The sequence below is a fragment of the Equus przewalskii genome, chromosome 4 (assembly GCF_037783145.1).
Source record: "Equus przewalskii isolate Varuska chromosome 4, EquPr2, whole genome shotgun sequence".
Lineage (NCBI taxonomy): Eukaryota > Metazoa > Chordata > Mammalia > Perissodactyla > Equidae > Equus > Equus przewalskii.
Genome location: NC_091834.1, coordinates 20,367,527 through 20,382,485, shown reverse-complemented (window position 1 = coordinate 20,382,485; position 14,959 = coordinate 20,367,527). Strand labels below are relative to the sequence as shown.

General features: G+C 46.1%; 1 protein-coding gene across 7 annotated transcripts in view; it reads left to right on the top strand.

Annotated features, from left to right (window-relative positions):
- The window catches only part of GRB10 (growth factor receptor bound protein 10), a 205,173-nt gene extending 192,078 nt beyond the window's left edge, over positions 1–13,095 (top strand). For all 7 annotated transcript variants that reach the window (XM_070615612.1, XM_070615608.1, XM_070615609.1 and 4 more), the window contains 2 exons: positions 7,630–7,723; positions 10,189–13,095. In XM_070615612.1, the coding sequence (XP_070471713.1) occupies positions 7,630–7,723; positions 10,189–10,335 (241 nt within the window). In that variant the 3' untranslated portion in view covers positions 10,336–13,095. The remainder of the gene's footprint in view (positions 1–7,629; positions 7,724–10,188) is intronic.
- The last annotated feature ends 1,864 nt before the right edge of the window (positions 13,096–14,959 follow it).

Here is a 14,959-nt window from a genome sequence, read left to right as displayed (position 1 = left end):
ATTTCTCTATCGAGCTGTTTGTTCAAACTTTATAAACACACTTCTTTCCAATTTAATTCAAAATTTAAAAGATCAGCCTGCCCCATTCGCTCCAAAGTTTCCCCTAGGCTCCTCTGGCCTAGGAATTCCTGTTAGGTTCCTCTTACCTAGGGTATGTGCTGGTACCACCTTAAGACACCTAGCCTTAAGGTTTGCAACAGCTCATATCAACTCTTGGACCATTGACTTAAAATAAGGAGGTCCAGGTTTCAGGAGAACTCACCAAGGTCACCTGAAAGAATGCAGTGATCTGGGGGGACTCAGTGGGCCTCTACTGGTACCGAATGCCAGTTCAGTGTAGATTCCAGATAGTCTCCGGTGGGTTTCTCTGAAATCCTGCCATGACTGCACCAAGAAATGTCGACACAAATAATCCATAACCAATTTATAAGTGAAAATTGGGGTGAGTTTATTCTGAGCCAAATGTGAGAACCATATGGCCCAGGACCCTCCTTCCCCAAGGAAGGAAGGGCACCAAAGAACTGGAGTGTACAGAGTGGTTATATACCCTCAAAGAACATGTTTCACATATGATTGAAATGTCCCTTTTACAATAGTCACAAGATTGCCCTGTTGGCACAGTGATTGATGGACACTCCAGGTAGTAGGTCTGCTGTCTCAAGCTGGATAGTCACAGGGTGAGTGCAGCGATCACTTCCCAGTCTAGGGAGAGGTGCTTATCCTTAAGGAAATGTCAATGTCGGGGAAGTTGCACCTTTATCTTAAGGCTATTTGTTCTTGTCTTTGGGACATAGCAAATGCTTAAAGCAGATATACAATGCATGCTCAACGGTCATGTCAGCCCCTTTTGGAAAAACAGAGACAGGCCAAATAGGTTTACACCAAATGGCTTCCTCATATACTCCAGTACATCCTATTACTTGCCATTTATTTGTCACCCTTGTCATATATTTGGTTTCCTGGAGAAGGTAGCTAAATGCTTGAGTTTTTCCCTTTCATTTGTCAGTTTTCAGAATAATGACTTGATGTTCTACCATCTTCCAGTAATGAGAGATGAGGGGTTTTTGTTTTGTTTTGTTAAACTATCGTGATGAGATTCTTATGTGTTTGATTTATTTCAGTCAACATTGTTATTCTTGATGATCAATATCCCCTCTCTTTGGGCAACGGGACCTGTTTCAAGTTGGTTCCTGAGTTCTTTGACGCAGCACTAACTCATTTCAGGTGTGACAAAATGTGTTAGGCTCGTGGGATATGCTCCTCTTAGGAACTCGGATTCTTCCTAATGGAAAATGGTTTCTGGAGACCATAATCTGTAGGTCTTTTCCGTGGACAGAGTTAGGACGTGCTTGTTTAAACCGAAAAATAAATTATAGGTTCACGTTGATATTGCCAATTCAAATTGAGGAGTACAGGGTTTTTACTTCTTAGATTTTTGTCTCTCTCTTCTCTTACCCTGAAAATCTTATTCATGACATTAACTTAACTTTGTTTCACCCCACTCTATCCTATTTCCTTTATTCCATATAACATCTTGGAAATATTAATACTGATATTATTTCAGTAAGACTACTGAGCTCCCATTCCTTTGTAGTGCTTTTAACCCTTAAGGAATATTCCAGTCAGGTCATGTTAAAATACCAACCCAGAGCAATTTTCTGTGGTTCTTCTACCGAACTGGCTCATGGTCGGGTTCAGATGTTTCAGATCCTTTCTGATTTTTGCAAGTGGAAGTGATTCGTTTTCTCTTCAGTTTAATGCTGCTTTGTAAGTTACCTAAAACATTTCCATGGCTGCAAAGTCAAGACTGGGAAACGAGGCACATTCCCTGGTGACGCCACACTGCCGCCACCCCCAAAATCAGTCACCATTTTTATCAGTGTTTGTTTGTCCTCTGTTGTGGTTTTTTTTAACTGTAGGCAAAACATCTCTGTTTTCATTGTCTGCCCCTCTGTAAGCGATGGTCCTCTGCTGTAAATGCTGTGTGCCCTGCCCTCAGCTGTGTCCTGAAGATTGCTCCAAAGGCTGCGTGAGGCTGGCCTCCTTTCGTGTTCATGGTTTTCAGACCTATGTTATCATATCCAGCGCTCCATCATTTCGTGGTTTTGCTGGTGTCCCTTTGTTGGGCAGTTCTTAGCAGTGGGAGTGTTGAGGGGAAGCATGAAGTCTTATGTAACATGGTAAAATGTTGCCAGATCCCCCTGGCAGTGTGTGCACACCACATGGTGATACCCCCAGAAATTTCTGAGAATGACAGTTTCCCACAGCCTCTTCAAGCAGAGAGGGAAGTTGTAGTTTGCATCTCTCATGAAGAAGGCTGAGCCTTGTCCATATGTTTAAGGGCTAATTGCGTTTTTTTTTTTTTTTTTTTACAAATATGAGCTTTTATATCTTTGCCCAATGTTCTAAATCTGTTTTCTGCAAACATTTTTTTTCCCCAGTTTGTCATTTGTCCCTTTGACTTTGCTTATGGGTTGGTTTGTTTTAGTTTTTTTTGATGATACCTTTTTTTAAAATTTCATATGGTCACATTTGTCATTTCCGTCTCATATCCTTCTAGAGTTTTGAGCCATAGTCGTATAAGTTTTTCCCATCCCTGTTATCTGCTAGAACTTGTATTGCTTCTTTTCTTTCTCCCTTTCTTTCTTTCTGTTTCCCTTTCTTTCTTCTTTTCTTCCTTTTTTGTTTGTTGGTTTAGATCTCAGATGCATTTGGAATTTATTTATCCTGGTGTACTGTGTAAAGAATGGATCTTATTCTATTTTTTTCTCATGTGCCTTACAATTGTTCCAAAACTGCCTATCTGAGATGTCACCTGTATAACAGAATAGTCCCTCTTAAAGCATTAGAAATGACTCCTCCTAATTATTAAAAAAAAAAAAAAAAACTATGTTTCTCCTATAAAGTTTCTGGCCTGTGTAAGGAGAGAGAAGAGTGACACCTGAAGTTCCTCTGTCACTGCCCCTGTTTGCGTTTAGCTATGTGTGTGTTCCTGGGACTTCTAGAGCAGGCTCTGTACCCATTTACAGCCCTGAGCCACATCAAAAGTGTGCCTGGAATGTTCCAGTGGTGTCACCTTTAACCATATCGTACGTGGGATCTGTTCTGAGGAAGCCGAGTGGGTTCACTTGACATCATACTGCCGGAGCATGAAGGTTCCCCAGGAAGTGCTGTGGCCACTGGTGTGCTGCCAAGGCCAGGGCAGTGACGATGGCACCTGCATCTCTGCGCCGCTGACAGAACCGCAGAGAGGGAGTGGGGGGACGTGTGTGTTTTTAAGAAGCTTCCCCCGTGAGTCTGAGATCAGGCCCTGTGGCCCACTTTCATTAAGAGGGGCTGCCCCTCCGGTCAGGGGACCCCGGGTGGAGGGGTTAGCACTCTCCACCCACTGGATTGTGTGTCGGCTTCTTTCTGGTTTTAAACCATGTTTGTCTTTCAACTTTTCCAAGAGCAGAGTCCCAGCTGGCGACTTTCACATCATTTCAGACCTGGTGAGGCGTATGAGCATCACCTTTACCACCTCTCCTCCCCTGGGAAGCCCTCCTAGCGGCATTTGCCTTGTTGATAAGCAGGAGTCTCTCTGGGTTTTAGTCTTCTCTAAGGTTCTAATTTTCAATTCTGCCGTGAGGCTGCTGGAACCCTGGCACAAACAAGGATGAGGAGCAGCGGACTGATTCAGGTGTCATCACAATGACACCACCTCTCCCATTAATTCCTGCATTTGGGGAGGAAATGTGTTTGGAAAAGAAAGTGAACTAAATGATCAATTCCTAACCTTTACTGACCCCTGCAGAAGTAGTGAAGGGAAGCCAATTGCAAGAGTCCAACAAGAGGAAACAACTTTGAAAGGCAGTGCCAGAATGACAGCTGTTAGAGAACAGGATTCCTAGGGCTTTAGCCTCAAATTATATCTGGAGATAGAAAGAGAAGGGCCAGAACGAGACATCAGCCTGGAATAACCTGGGAGATGTCCTTGAATCCCGCTGTCTCCAGGCGGCCCCCCACGCAGGTGACCATGCGTGTGCACGTGCATTTGTGTGTGTGTTCACGTGCACGTGCGTGTGTGCGTTCACACCCCCGCAGCCCTGCAGGGATTCCTGTGAGCACTGAACTCACTGCCTGCTTCCTTCTCCTCTTGCCGCCCCAGCCCATCCCGGAGCCTGGAGAAGGATCTTTTCAAAGGACAAATCTAGTTCTGTTGTCCCCTCTGCTCAAGCCCCCCAGTGGCTCATCTCCTTACCTGTGGCATTTACGGCTCTATCTCTCCCTCTGCTGCCCCTACCAGAATCACACTGGGGTCTAGCGCCACCAGCCCCTCTGCTGTCCCCAGCCTCCACCTCTGTGCTGTCTGTGAGTGCTGGTCCCTCTGTCTGCACTCCATGGCTTCAGAAACTCCTTTGTCAGACTCGAGTTCTTTGCAGCTGTCCCTTTCCCCAGGGCAGAGAGAGGGGACCTGACCCAAGGCTAACATACACCTTTGTAAGAGCCACAACAGGGAGGAATCCCCAGCTGGGGAGGAATCATCTGCCCACTTCCTCAGGTTTCACCAGGGGTCCTGTTGTCCTGCTGTACCCAGGCTTCCTCTGGGGCTTCTGCTGGCTGTGTGACCTCAGGGAATTTTCTTAACTTCCCTATGCCCTGCTTCCCTCACCATGAAATGAGGACAAAAACAGGGTGGCTGTGAGGACTCAATGGGTTAATATGTATGCAATGGCTTGCTTGGTGATCTGAGCTGTGCGGCACTCTGATCACTGTCAGCCCCTGGCACACACAGCTCTTCGTTCTCTCATGAGTGCACGGTGACCATGGTCGGGAGGGCTCCCCCGTGCCTGCCTCCAGTTCTTAATGAAGGTGGGGACTCACCTGGCCTCACCCTTTGCTTCCTGTGTTACGCTCATGATTTCTTAATCTGAGTGGCATCCCTTGGCATGCTTTGTCTTCTTTGAGCCTTGTGCCTTCAGTTGTCCCTCTCAGAAATCAGTGCATCTCTGCGATTTGCTGGTTATTAGCATTGTTGTCTCAAGCCACCATGGATTGTGTGCTATATTGCACAACAGCCACAATCTTCTAGATGACCCTGTAGGAGAGGCGTTACTCCCTTTTACAGATGATGACACTAAGGCTGAGAAGGCACATTCCCCTGGATCCTGAAGCTAACAAGTGGCGAATCCAGGAGTGTTGCTGACTCCTGCGCCATACCCTTTTCACCCTGCGAGGGTCCTCCCTGTTAGGAATCGTTTCAGTTACACAGCCCTTAGGCACAACTGTAAAACCCATCCTGTGGGGTAGCCTCAGGATTTCCCCAGGTTGTGCCCCTAAACTGCGAGGCAGACAGGGCAGCATGTTGTGTCTGCTCCTTCGGCTGCTCAGGGGCGAGTGGGCCCAGACCCGGTTCAGCGGCAGCTTCCTCTCTGCAGAAGGAAACGCAGGGAGCTAACTAAGGTAACAGATGAGAAAGGGGCAGCCTCAGCTTTCCTCCGGGATGACCTAGGGACCTGCAGACTCCTGGGTTTCTGCTGGTAATCATGACGCTGAGAAAAGAAAACACACCTTTGAGGTGGAAGAACCTGGTGCAGCTCTGCCCAGGAGAGGAGCTAGACCTCGCCCTCTCACTCTGTGCCATGGAGCACATTCCTCAGAGTCCAGATTCTTAGCATTGTCCCCTCCAGTTCAGCCCAGCCAAACTGTGCAATTCCATTCCACTTGGTGTCTCCAAAGTGGATTCTGAAGAATCTGTGTCCTGCGGAAGGCTGTAATAAAGGGATTTTTAGTCAGGTAACATTGGAAAATTGTCCTGCTTGAGCTCCTTAGGGAGCCAGGATGAATATTCATTTTAAAGTCTGAAAAGTCCTTTAGTAACATTCACTGTGAATATTAGCATTTTAAAGGCTCTGAGAAGTCCTGTAGTAAAATAAAACTTTTTTACCCTTTTAAAAAACAGAATTTTCCAGTCTCGTTTAAGTGCTTTCCATCTTCACGTGACAGTCTAGAAACTGATGATTCAGCTGATCCTGCAGTTTGGTCTCTGGTACCTTTCAATGTTTCCTCTCAGGCCTTTTCTTCTTTGTCACTTGGATTAGGGCGTGGAGACTTTTTTCTCTTCTCTTGTAATGCACAACTGTCTATCTTACCAGCTCATTCTAGGTTTGTTCATGGGAAAGCAAAGATTTATGCTTCTTTGTGCTATTCTAATTTTTTTTAATTTTGTATTTTGAAATAATTTCAAACTGTAGAAAAGTTGCCAGAATTGTATAGTGAGCTCCTGTATACATTTTACTCAGATCCTCTGGTTGTCGACATTGTAGCACGTTTGCTTTAGCGTATTCCCTCTCTTGCCCTGCCTTTCCCTCTCTATCCCCTCGCTCTCTCTCTCTCTCCCCTCTCTGTCTCCCTCCCTAGTCCCACTCCCCCCCCCCCCCCCCCCCCCCGTGTTTTTGTCTGAACCACTTAGGAGTAAGTTGTGGCATGATATCCCTTTAATCCTCATTGTTTTAGTATAAAATTTCTAAAAACAAGGACTTCTCTTACATCGTGCTGTTGCAAAAATTAGGAGGTTAACATTGATGCAGTTCTATTATTTAATGTACACACTGTTCACATTTTACCAGTCGTCCTAATTACATCCTTTATAGCAAAAAGAAAACACTTCTTGATCCTAAATCGCCTCCCAAGCCAGCGTGTCCCCTTGGTCCTCCTCCGTCTTTCATCGACACTTGTTATGAGCAGAAGCCGGTTGTTGCAGAGCATGCCTCAGTTTGGGCCAATCTCTCTCCTCGTGATTTGGGTCAGGTCATGCATTTGGGGCAGGGGCACCAGAAGTGGTGTGGTGTCATTTCAGTGCGTCCCGTCAGGAGGCACTCAGGTCCAACTATCTCATTCCTGGTGGTGGTACTGGAATGTGCGATGAAGATGGTATCAACCAGGTTTCTCTACTGTGAACTTACTATTTTTCCTTTGTGATAAATAAGTATTAGGGGGCAGATGCTTTGAGACTATAACAATGTTTTGTTTCTCATCAAACTGTCATCTGCCAAGTTTAGCATTCACTGAGCTCTTCTCTTTAATCATTGGTTATCTGTGGTAATTGCCAAATGGTAGTTCTCTAACCTGTCATTCCTTCTTTATCTTGCTGGGCTTCTGCTCTAAGGAAGAGCTTTTTCTTCTCTCCTATTACTTTGTTTGCTCATTTATTTACAATATCATATAGACTCATGGATTCCCATTTTATTCTTTGGGCTATAATCCCTTACTTCTGTTACTTACTTTGATGCCCAGATTTGGCCTTACTACCTCCTGGATCATCGTTCTTTGAATAGTTCCTTCCTTTCTGGCACGAAATGTTCCATCTTCATCTTGTGTCTTCCCTACCTTATCCTAGAGTCGGCCATATACCCAGGAAGCCCTGGTTCCGTTCAGTGGAGAGGTAATTCAGAAACCACAGTCTGGGTGCAGAGTATGCTGTTGCCAGTCAGGCCACTCGGATGCTGAAGCATCCAGAAGCTTCCTGGCTTCACGCCTGTCTTAGCAGATGAGCAGGGAAAGGTGTGTGTGTGTGCATGTGCACAGATGTACATATATTAAGTGTAGATTTTTCAAATTAATAATCAACTGATTATCTTCCATTCCCAGGCTTTTTCTGCTCCGTGACAGCCAGAGTAATCCAAAGGCATTTGTACTTACACTGTGTCATCACCAGAAAATTAAAAATTTCCAGATCTTACCTGTAAGTATTGATATTGTCATATTAGTCCTTAGTTTTTGTTTTCTGGTTCCATTCTTAATGCAATTTTCATGTTATAAACAAACAAAACTTTAGATCATTAAATGTCAGACAGTTCCAAGCTCACGAGTGAGATCCTTTCAAGGTTTCTTGAGAGGTTTGTCCTTTGGAATTGGGAACAATATTTCCCTAGAAATAATATTGAAAGTCTTGGCATGTGCTGAGGCCCGCCCACATGCCTGGACAGCTCAGAGTTACAGCTGAAACAGTGCTGGATGGGAGGAGCAGGGTGAGAGGATGGCTAAGTGTGGAGCGGCCCTGTGAGTCGGGAGCTCAGTGCTGGGAGCGCCCACGGTCAGGAAGGCAGGCGCTGTACAGCAGGTTTGACCGCTGGCCACTTGAAGCTAAGGAATTGTCTTATGCTAGTAGGTACCAGAGTGACTCAAGAAGGCTGTAGAAATCTGACTCAAGGTCAGGTGGTCCCCCAAAGAGAAGTTGCATTGCTCCTTCCACTTAGTCCTTGGATCAGAAAACAGATTCTACCTCTGAACAATTCCAAAAACATCATTATCAAATATGTTAGTCAGCATCACTTTTTTTTTTTTTTTTTTTTTGCAAATTATTGTCAGATTTGTCAAGTGTAACAACTCTCTCTTTGGTGTGCTGAAGGTCAGATTCTAGTTCATGATTTGGGTATTATGTGGGAGATGGTTGTCCACACCTTAGCAAATTCATTACTTGGGGATAAGATATACAAAACTAATATCAAATGTTTTACCTGAGGATTTGGTGAATTGCGGGTAATCATGACTTTCATGCAATGTTTCCTGTGGACCCCAAACCCAGGAAGTATTCCGCCAAGAGAGGGTGATGAGCTATTTTCCTCTCAGAGAGTCTGTCCATTAACAAAGCAAAGCTCTGAGAAGGCTTGACGTAACTGAATGCACCTATTTCACGTAATTCAACCTGGCGTTTTTCAAGCTTGCTTGAGCCCAGGACTTTAGACGAGCTGTCTCAACAATCGTGCCGTGACAGGAAGCCTGAACTGGAGAAGGACAAGGGTAGTGTTGGTTAGCTTTAGTGAACCAAGCAGAAGCAATCTGCTAGGCTCTTTCTGCTGCATGGTCACTTCCTGTGGTGTTCTCATGCCCTCAGTTGTAAGTGAGAAAATCACGAGTCCGACAGCTCTCAGTGCTTGCCCTGGACCACGCTAGGAGAGAGGGACAGAGTCTGGACTTGAGCCCAGTCTTCCCAGAGGCCACAAAACGTGTAAACCTAGGAAGTGTTATCTGAGGGAACGTGCTTCATCCACAGTCCTTTTCATTTTCCCTGCATTTTATTATGGACACAGATATTATTCTCTTAGCTTAAAACTAAAAGTAAAATGAAAAATTATGGGGCTGGCCTGGAGATGTAGTGATTAAGTTTGCGCACTCTGTTTTGGCGGCCCAGGGTTCGCGGGTTTGGATCCCAGGCGTGGACCTACACTCCATTCAACAATCCATGCTGTGGTGGTGTCCCACATACAAAATAGTGGAAGATTAGCACAGATGTTAGCTCAGGGACAATCTTCCTCACCAAAAAAAATGAAAAAATACTTTATGGCAGGCAGACTATGTAATGCCATTCTCTCAAATAACCCAAATCCTAGAAGTATCAGAGGGACAGTAAGTTGAGACTTACAGCAACAAGATTGCAACAAGATTGCAGCTCTGTGCTTGAAAACACAGAATGTGCTGGTAGTCCAGCAATGTTTCTGGAGTTAAGAAGTGCCTCTAAGTTTAATAGACAAAGGTTTAAAGCTAACTGCCTCCATGTGAACAGTGCAGTGACTTCCCCATCTAGAGAGAATTCAGTCTTTGAACTTAAAATTCACTGAGTTAAAATTGATGTTAGGAATATAGTTCTTTCTGGGAGATAGTGTAGAGTTCCTCTATTTTAATAAAAATAGCTACCAAGTATTCCAGGACCTGGGAAAGTTGCTTTTCCTACACGATCTTATTAATCCCTTACAGTAGTCCAACATTTGCTTCATAATGGAGCAGAGGGAACATCACGGGGCTGAAGGAGGTTGCCTGAGGTCCATCTGTGAAGACCCAGGGCTCTGTCCTCTTTCACGGGATGTGCTGGCCCATGCTGGAGTGGATACTCACAGGTTAGCTGGTCAACTTGTGAGGTTAACTGGCCTCATAAGTGGGGCAAGCTAGAGGAGCTTAGAGCTCTTCCCCACAAACACTTCAGGAACGGGAACCGCTGTGCCCAGTAGACCTCAGCAACTTGGTAGCAGCCAGCACAAATACCTCGCTCCCCGGCTTCTCACCCTGACATTTTCTAACTCACCTCACTGACTCCATGTGTGTCCCTTAGGAACCAGACCACATGCTGGCAGAGCTAATGCTGACTGTGAGCCATGTTTTGTTCCCTTAGGTGTGGCCTCTAACTTGGCAAGTGTTCTTGTGTCTCTCTAGTGCGAGGATGATGGACAGATGTTCTTCAGCCTTGATGACGGGAACACCAAATTTTCTGACCTGATCCAGCTTGTGGACTTTTACCAGCTAAACAAAGGAGTCCTGCCTTGCAAACTCAAGCACCACTGCATCCGAGTGGCCTTATGACCTCAGATTTACTCTTGGCTGAAGACTAGAGGAAGCTGACACTGGAATGACGAGGGCTGTGCATGAAGACCACGCAGCTGTCCTGCACCTTGGGACTCCGAGTGAGACCGGTTAGGTCGCTGCAGCCGACCGACGTGGACTAGTTCGCTGGACCTAACGATGATTTGCTGCTGCGGATCCAGCAGGATCACCTCCCTCTGCGCTGGCCAAATCAGGGAGGGCGTGAGAGAGCAAGCGCGAATTTGAGAATAAACTGGAATGAGCAGCTTGGCTGGGCCACGTAGGAACAAGAGCCGGAGAGAAGTAATTGGAAATGAACTCTTGCCCTGGAATAATCTTGACAATTAAAACTGATATGTTTACTTTTTTGTATTGATCACTTTTTTGCACTCCTTCTTTGTTTTCAATGTTATATTCAGCCTCTGGTAGGAGGGGATGTGGCTTTTCAGTGCATACAAGACGCAAAGACAGTTTCCAATGGGCAGACTTCAGAGACTGACTATGGGCCCCCAAATGTTTCCAGAAGGTGGTCCCCACCTTCTGCAGGTTACCATAGGTGGATTCAGCTCCCAAATAACAAACCACCCCAGCCCCTCCCAGTATACTTGAAGAGCTTTTTTTAAATAAAAGGTGTCACCTGTGGCAGGCATTTGGCATGTTTTTGTGGACCCAGTCAGGCAACCATGGTCTGTCAATCACTTCTCTATGCACAGATGTCCCGTACTCTTGTTATTATTGCGGCCCGTCCTCCACAGTTCAGGAGACTTGATTTCTTTGGAAAACTCACTGTTCCACAACATGGCAGGGCTGAGTGACCGCACCTCTAGTCCGATGCAGGCCAGCCTTCCTAAGACACACCCGGTGCCCATCAGCTGCCAGCAGTGGCTGCCATGCTGCATTGCCCGCCTAGGGTGCTTTCAGCCTGTTCTAGAACGATCACTGCCTTACCCCTCTGCAGTGGTGTGAGTCTTTTCATGGCTGTTCTCCCTCAGGGGATTAAAGGATCTATAAAGAAAATGGCACCTGCTTGGCTTCCTCTGGTGGCTGTGGGTTTCCATGGTGATAAAGACAGAACCTTTGAAAAGGGCACAGCCACAGCCTGGCATTTAAAGGTCTGCTTGATGACCTGTGTCCTGCTGAAAACCCCCATAAGCCAGCGAGTGCAGAGCAGCTGTGGCTCCTCTGCTGGCCTGTGGTCAGAAGTACCTCACGGCAGTTGTGGACGTTGAAGAGTGTTATCAACACGACACTGCTTCCCGCTCCGGGAGCTGAGTCAGGCCGGGTTTCGAGTTGTTCCTCCCCTCCGCCTTGTCCCCTTGGCTGAGCTATCTAGTGTGAGAGCAGCTGCGTCCTTATCTTTGATCTCTGCAAAGCAGAAAGGGCTCCCCTGACGGGCATACAGACTACTGTGTGAAAACGATTTCCTTTTCCAAGATCCCAGGTACACACTTGACCGGCCCCTCTGAATGTGTGCTGGCCACTGGACTGCCTCGACTCCGTCCCGCCGCCGTGCTCCCGAGGAACACACCGTAGTTTAGGTCACACACAACGGGCTTCGGTGACGCATGTGCGCTCTCAGTCTAGGGCACAGGAAACACTGTATGGTAGTTAATAGGCCACACTCAAGTTGTTTTCCATGAGATATCTACTTATACAAGTGAAGAATTTTAGTAAATCATGTTTTTAGTTATAAATGCTTGATTGCGTTCTCCTTTGTAGCCAGTTAATCTTTCAAACCAGCGACAATTAGGTAATCCTCAAGGGCGTACCTGGCAGCATGCTAGCTACACTGTCACACCTTCTTCCCCTTCACGATTGGAAGGAAAACCTTAAAGAACAAAAACGAAAAACCTCTACCATTTCTTGTTTCTGTTTACATAGACCAGTCTCCACCAGTGAGACGAGACCCTCACGCCCCTCTCTGATAGACAGCTCGTATCTGCAGGATTTCATATTTATAGAGACGCATTTTATTTAAGAGGAGAACAGAAGCTTGACTGACAGGTGTGTATGTACCCGGTGTGACGTAGTGTTTGCACCTTCAGCCGCGGTGAATCATTGGAGAGTGTAAACTGCCCTCATTTGGGGCTGGCAGCTCCACCTGAAAACAGCCAGTCCCTGGAGGCCACGGGCGCCCAGCCCAGCCAGCCAAGGGCTGAAGGACATTTGACTTTTATTTTTGTATTTAAATGACATGAATGTAAACGGGACAGCTCAGGGTCGTTTTGGAGCCTGTTGATTTTCTATCTCTGCTTGTGGTTTTCTTTTCTAAAATAAAAACTTTGTGTAGCAACCCGGACTAAGTTGAAAAGGAAAACGCCAAACGCTCCTGGTATTAGAGTTGAATAAGTGAGCTCTGTTATCTTAGGTGTTACAGTTCCAGAACGTTTTTTTGTTTGCTAAACCTTGAAGAAATATGTGCCTCGGCCTAGATGTTTTGTCTTCTCTTTTCTGCACTTACTACCTGACGGTTTGACCAATGGGTGCACCTTTCCGGGGGCGGGACTTGCTCCTCGCAGATTGTGATGTCACGGTGCAAGCTGCAGAGACCATGAGGGGTCTGGTGTGTAGACATTTTCAGGGAATGCAGAAGGTATTAACTGAAAAGACAAAACCTTTATGCCACGTGCTTTGCTCCTTTCTGTACATAACTCTTTGGCTCGTGAACCTAATTGTAAACTTTCAGGTATTTTTGTACAAATAAGGGACTGATGTTCTGTTTCTTGTAATTAGAAATAAACATTAATACAGTGTTCTTCATTTTCTGTTGCTTGTAATGTCTGTTTCTATATTTCAAAATACTCTGGTTGGTCAGCCACTACAAACCTTTGGAAATGATTTAGAATATTAACAGTGAGGTTTTTTGCACTGGCTAAAAACTAATTAAGAAGGAATTGATGTGTGATGTGCAAGCTTGCTTGGCCCTGATGAAACGCTGGGCTCATTTCAGTCCTGCAGTCTGGCGGGGCAGGTGCAGGAACCTGGTGCTCACATTCAGGCTCCGTGTTGGTGCCGGCACAGTCGCAGCCGGCCTCATCTCTCCGCGCCTCCACCGCAAGAATCCCAGACCTCTGAATGCTTCAAAGGTAGCAGGTCTCCACTCTGGTTTAGCCAACACCTTCAGAAACTCATAACTTCACATTTGACAAGTCCAATGGCATTTATTCTACCGCACGAGGACAATCAAAGTGATGAGAACCTGGGTTTTCTAATCAGACAAATTGGCAGAACGATTGAGAAAATGGATGTCCTGTGTCTGCTTCCCCAGGCTCCCGGCTGGAGACCCTGATGTACCACCTCCCTGTACCTGGGCCCGACTCACCATCTCCCGCCCCCGACCAGGCAGACAATATGGGTATATTGTCACAAGCCAGCCTTGGCCACCCGCAGAAGCACATCTGTAGCATTTTGAACTCCCCTGTCACTGGTTTTCAGAATCTGAGTCCTCGATTTCTGGTAGCTTGCCCCTCTAAGGCCGGCCACCCTTAGAGGAAGAACAATAATAAGAATTCAGCATGCTCTCCTCCTCACGAGAAGTGTGCGTGGTTACTGTGGGGCTGGTGTGTGAATATGTGTAGGGGGTGTGTGGCAAGGGCTGTGGGCATGGGAGAGGAGGAGCAAGTGTGGTGTTGGGGGGCATGTGGAGGGGTGCAGAGTGGAAGACTGGACAGCAGGCTGCACAGGTGCAGTGCCATGCGAGGTGGCTGTGGGGAAGGTGTGTACTGGTGGAGAGTGCAGTGTGGAGAGGCACTGTGACAAGGACGAGCCTGCCTTCCCATCCTTCCAGAGCCCAGGGTGGGGGAGGAAGCACTGGGCCAGGCTCTCAAATGCAGACTTGGTGGTCCCTCCAAAGAAGATGATGCAAGCAGTCCCACAGACAAACTGATGGAATTAAAAGAAGCGCTCATAGCACGACTTTAAACTTGATCTCGCTGCTTAGATCACACTTCTTATTGGTTTTTAAAACATATTTTGAGCAATTTTTAAAATTATAAGTAGGGTTTTTTTATGATAAAAACATTAGCTTGTTAAATATAAAAAGTAAAATATCCTACAACCTTGAGTTTTAGTATGGTAAACTCAGTATTGCCCCTTCTCATCCTGGAAGTTATACATTAACAAGAAGCACTCGAAACAGACATGAAAATCCATCCTTCGCAGAGTTAGGCTTCATCTGCCATCCCACAGTACACAAGAGGGGCCGCTCCTTGTGTGGCTGGTGAAGACCCAGCAGGGGCAGGAAATGCTGACAGAGGACACTATGACTGCAGATCTCAGCATGGCCAGCAGAGGGCTCTCCAGGATACATGGCACACCTGGTGGGACACTAATGACCCTTCCTGGGAACAGCAAGAATAGGTAGGGGTCTGTGCATATTGGTGATTGACACCCACTTCCCTGGGACACAGTGTACACTTTCAATCTGTAGACATATCAGTCGTTTGATTTCTGAAATGTTTCTGGATTACATCTAAATATATTTTTTGTTCTGTTATTGCAGGTCTATTTTTTAAAACAGCAGTTAGGTGTGTGTTGGATCCCTCTTATCTGCCTTTTATAACCTTTGCTCTCTCTCACACCCTTCTAACTGTGATTGCAATTTGGTTTGGTATTGCTGTCTCAG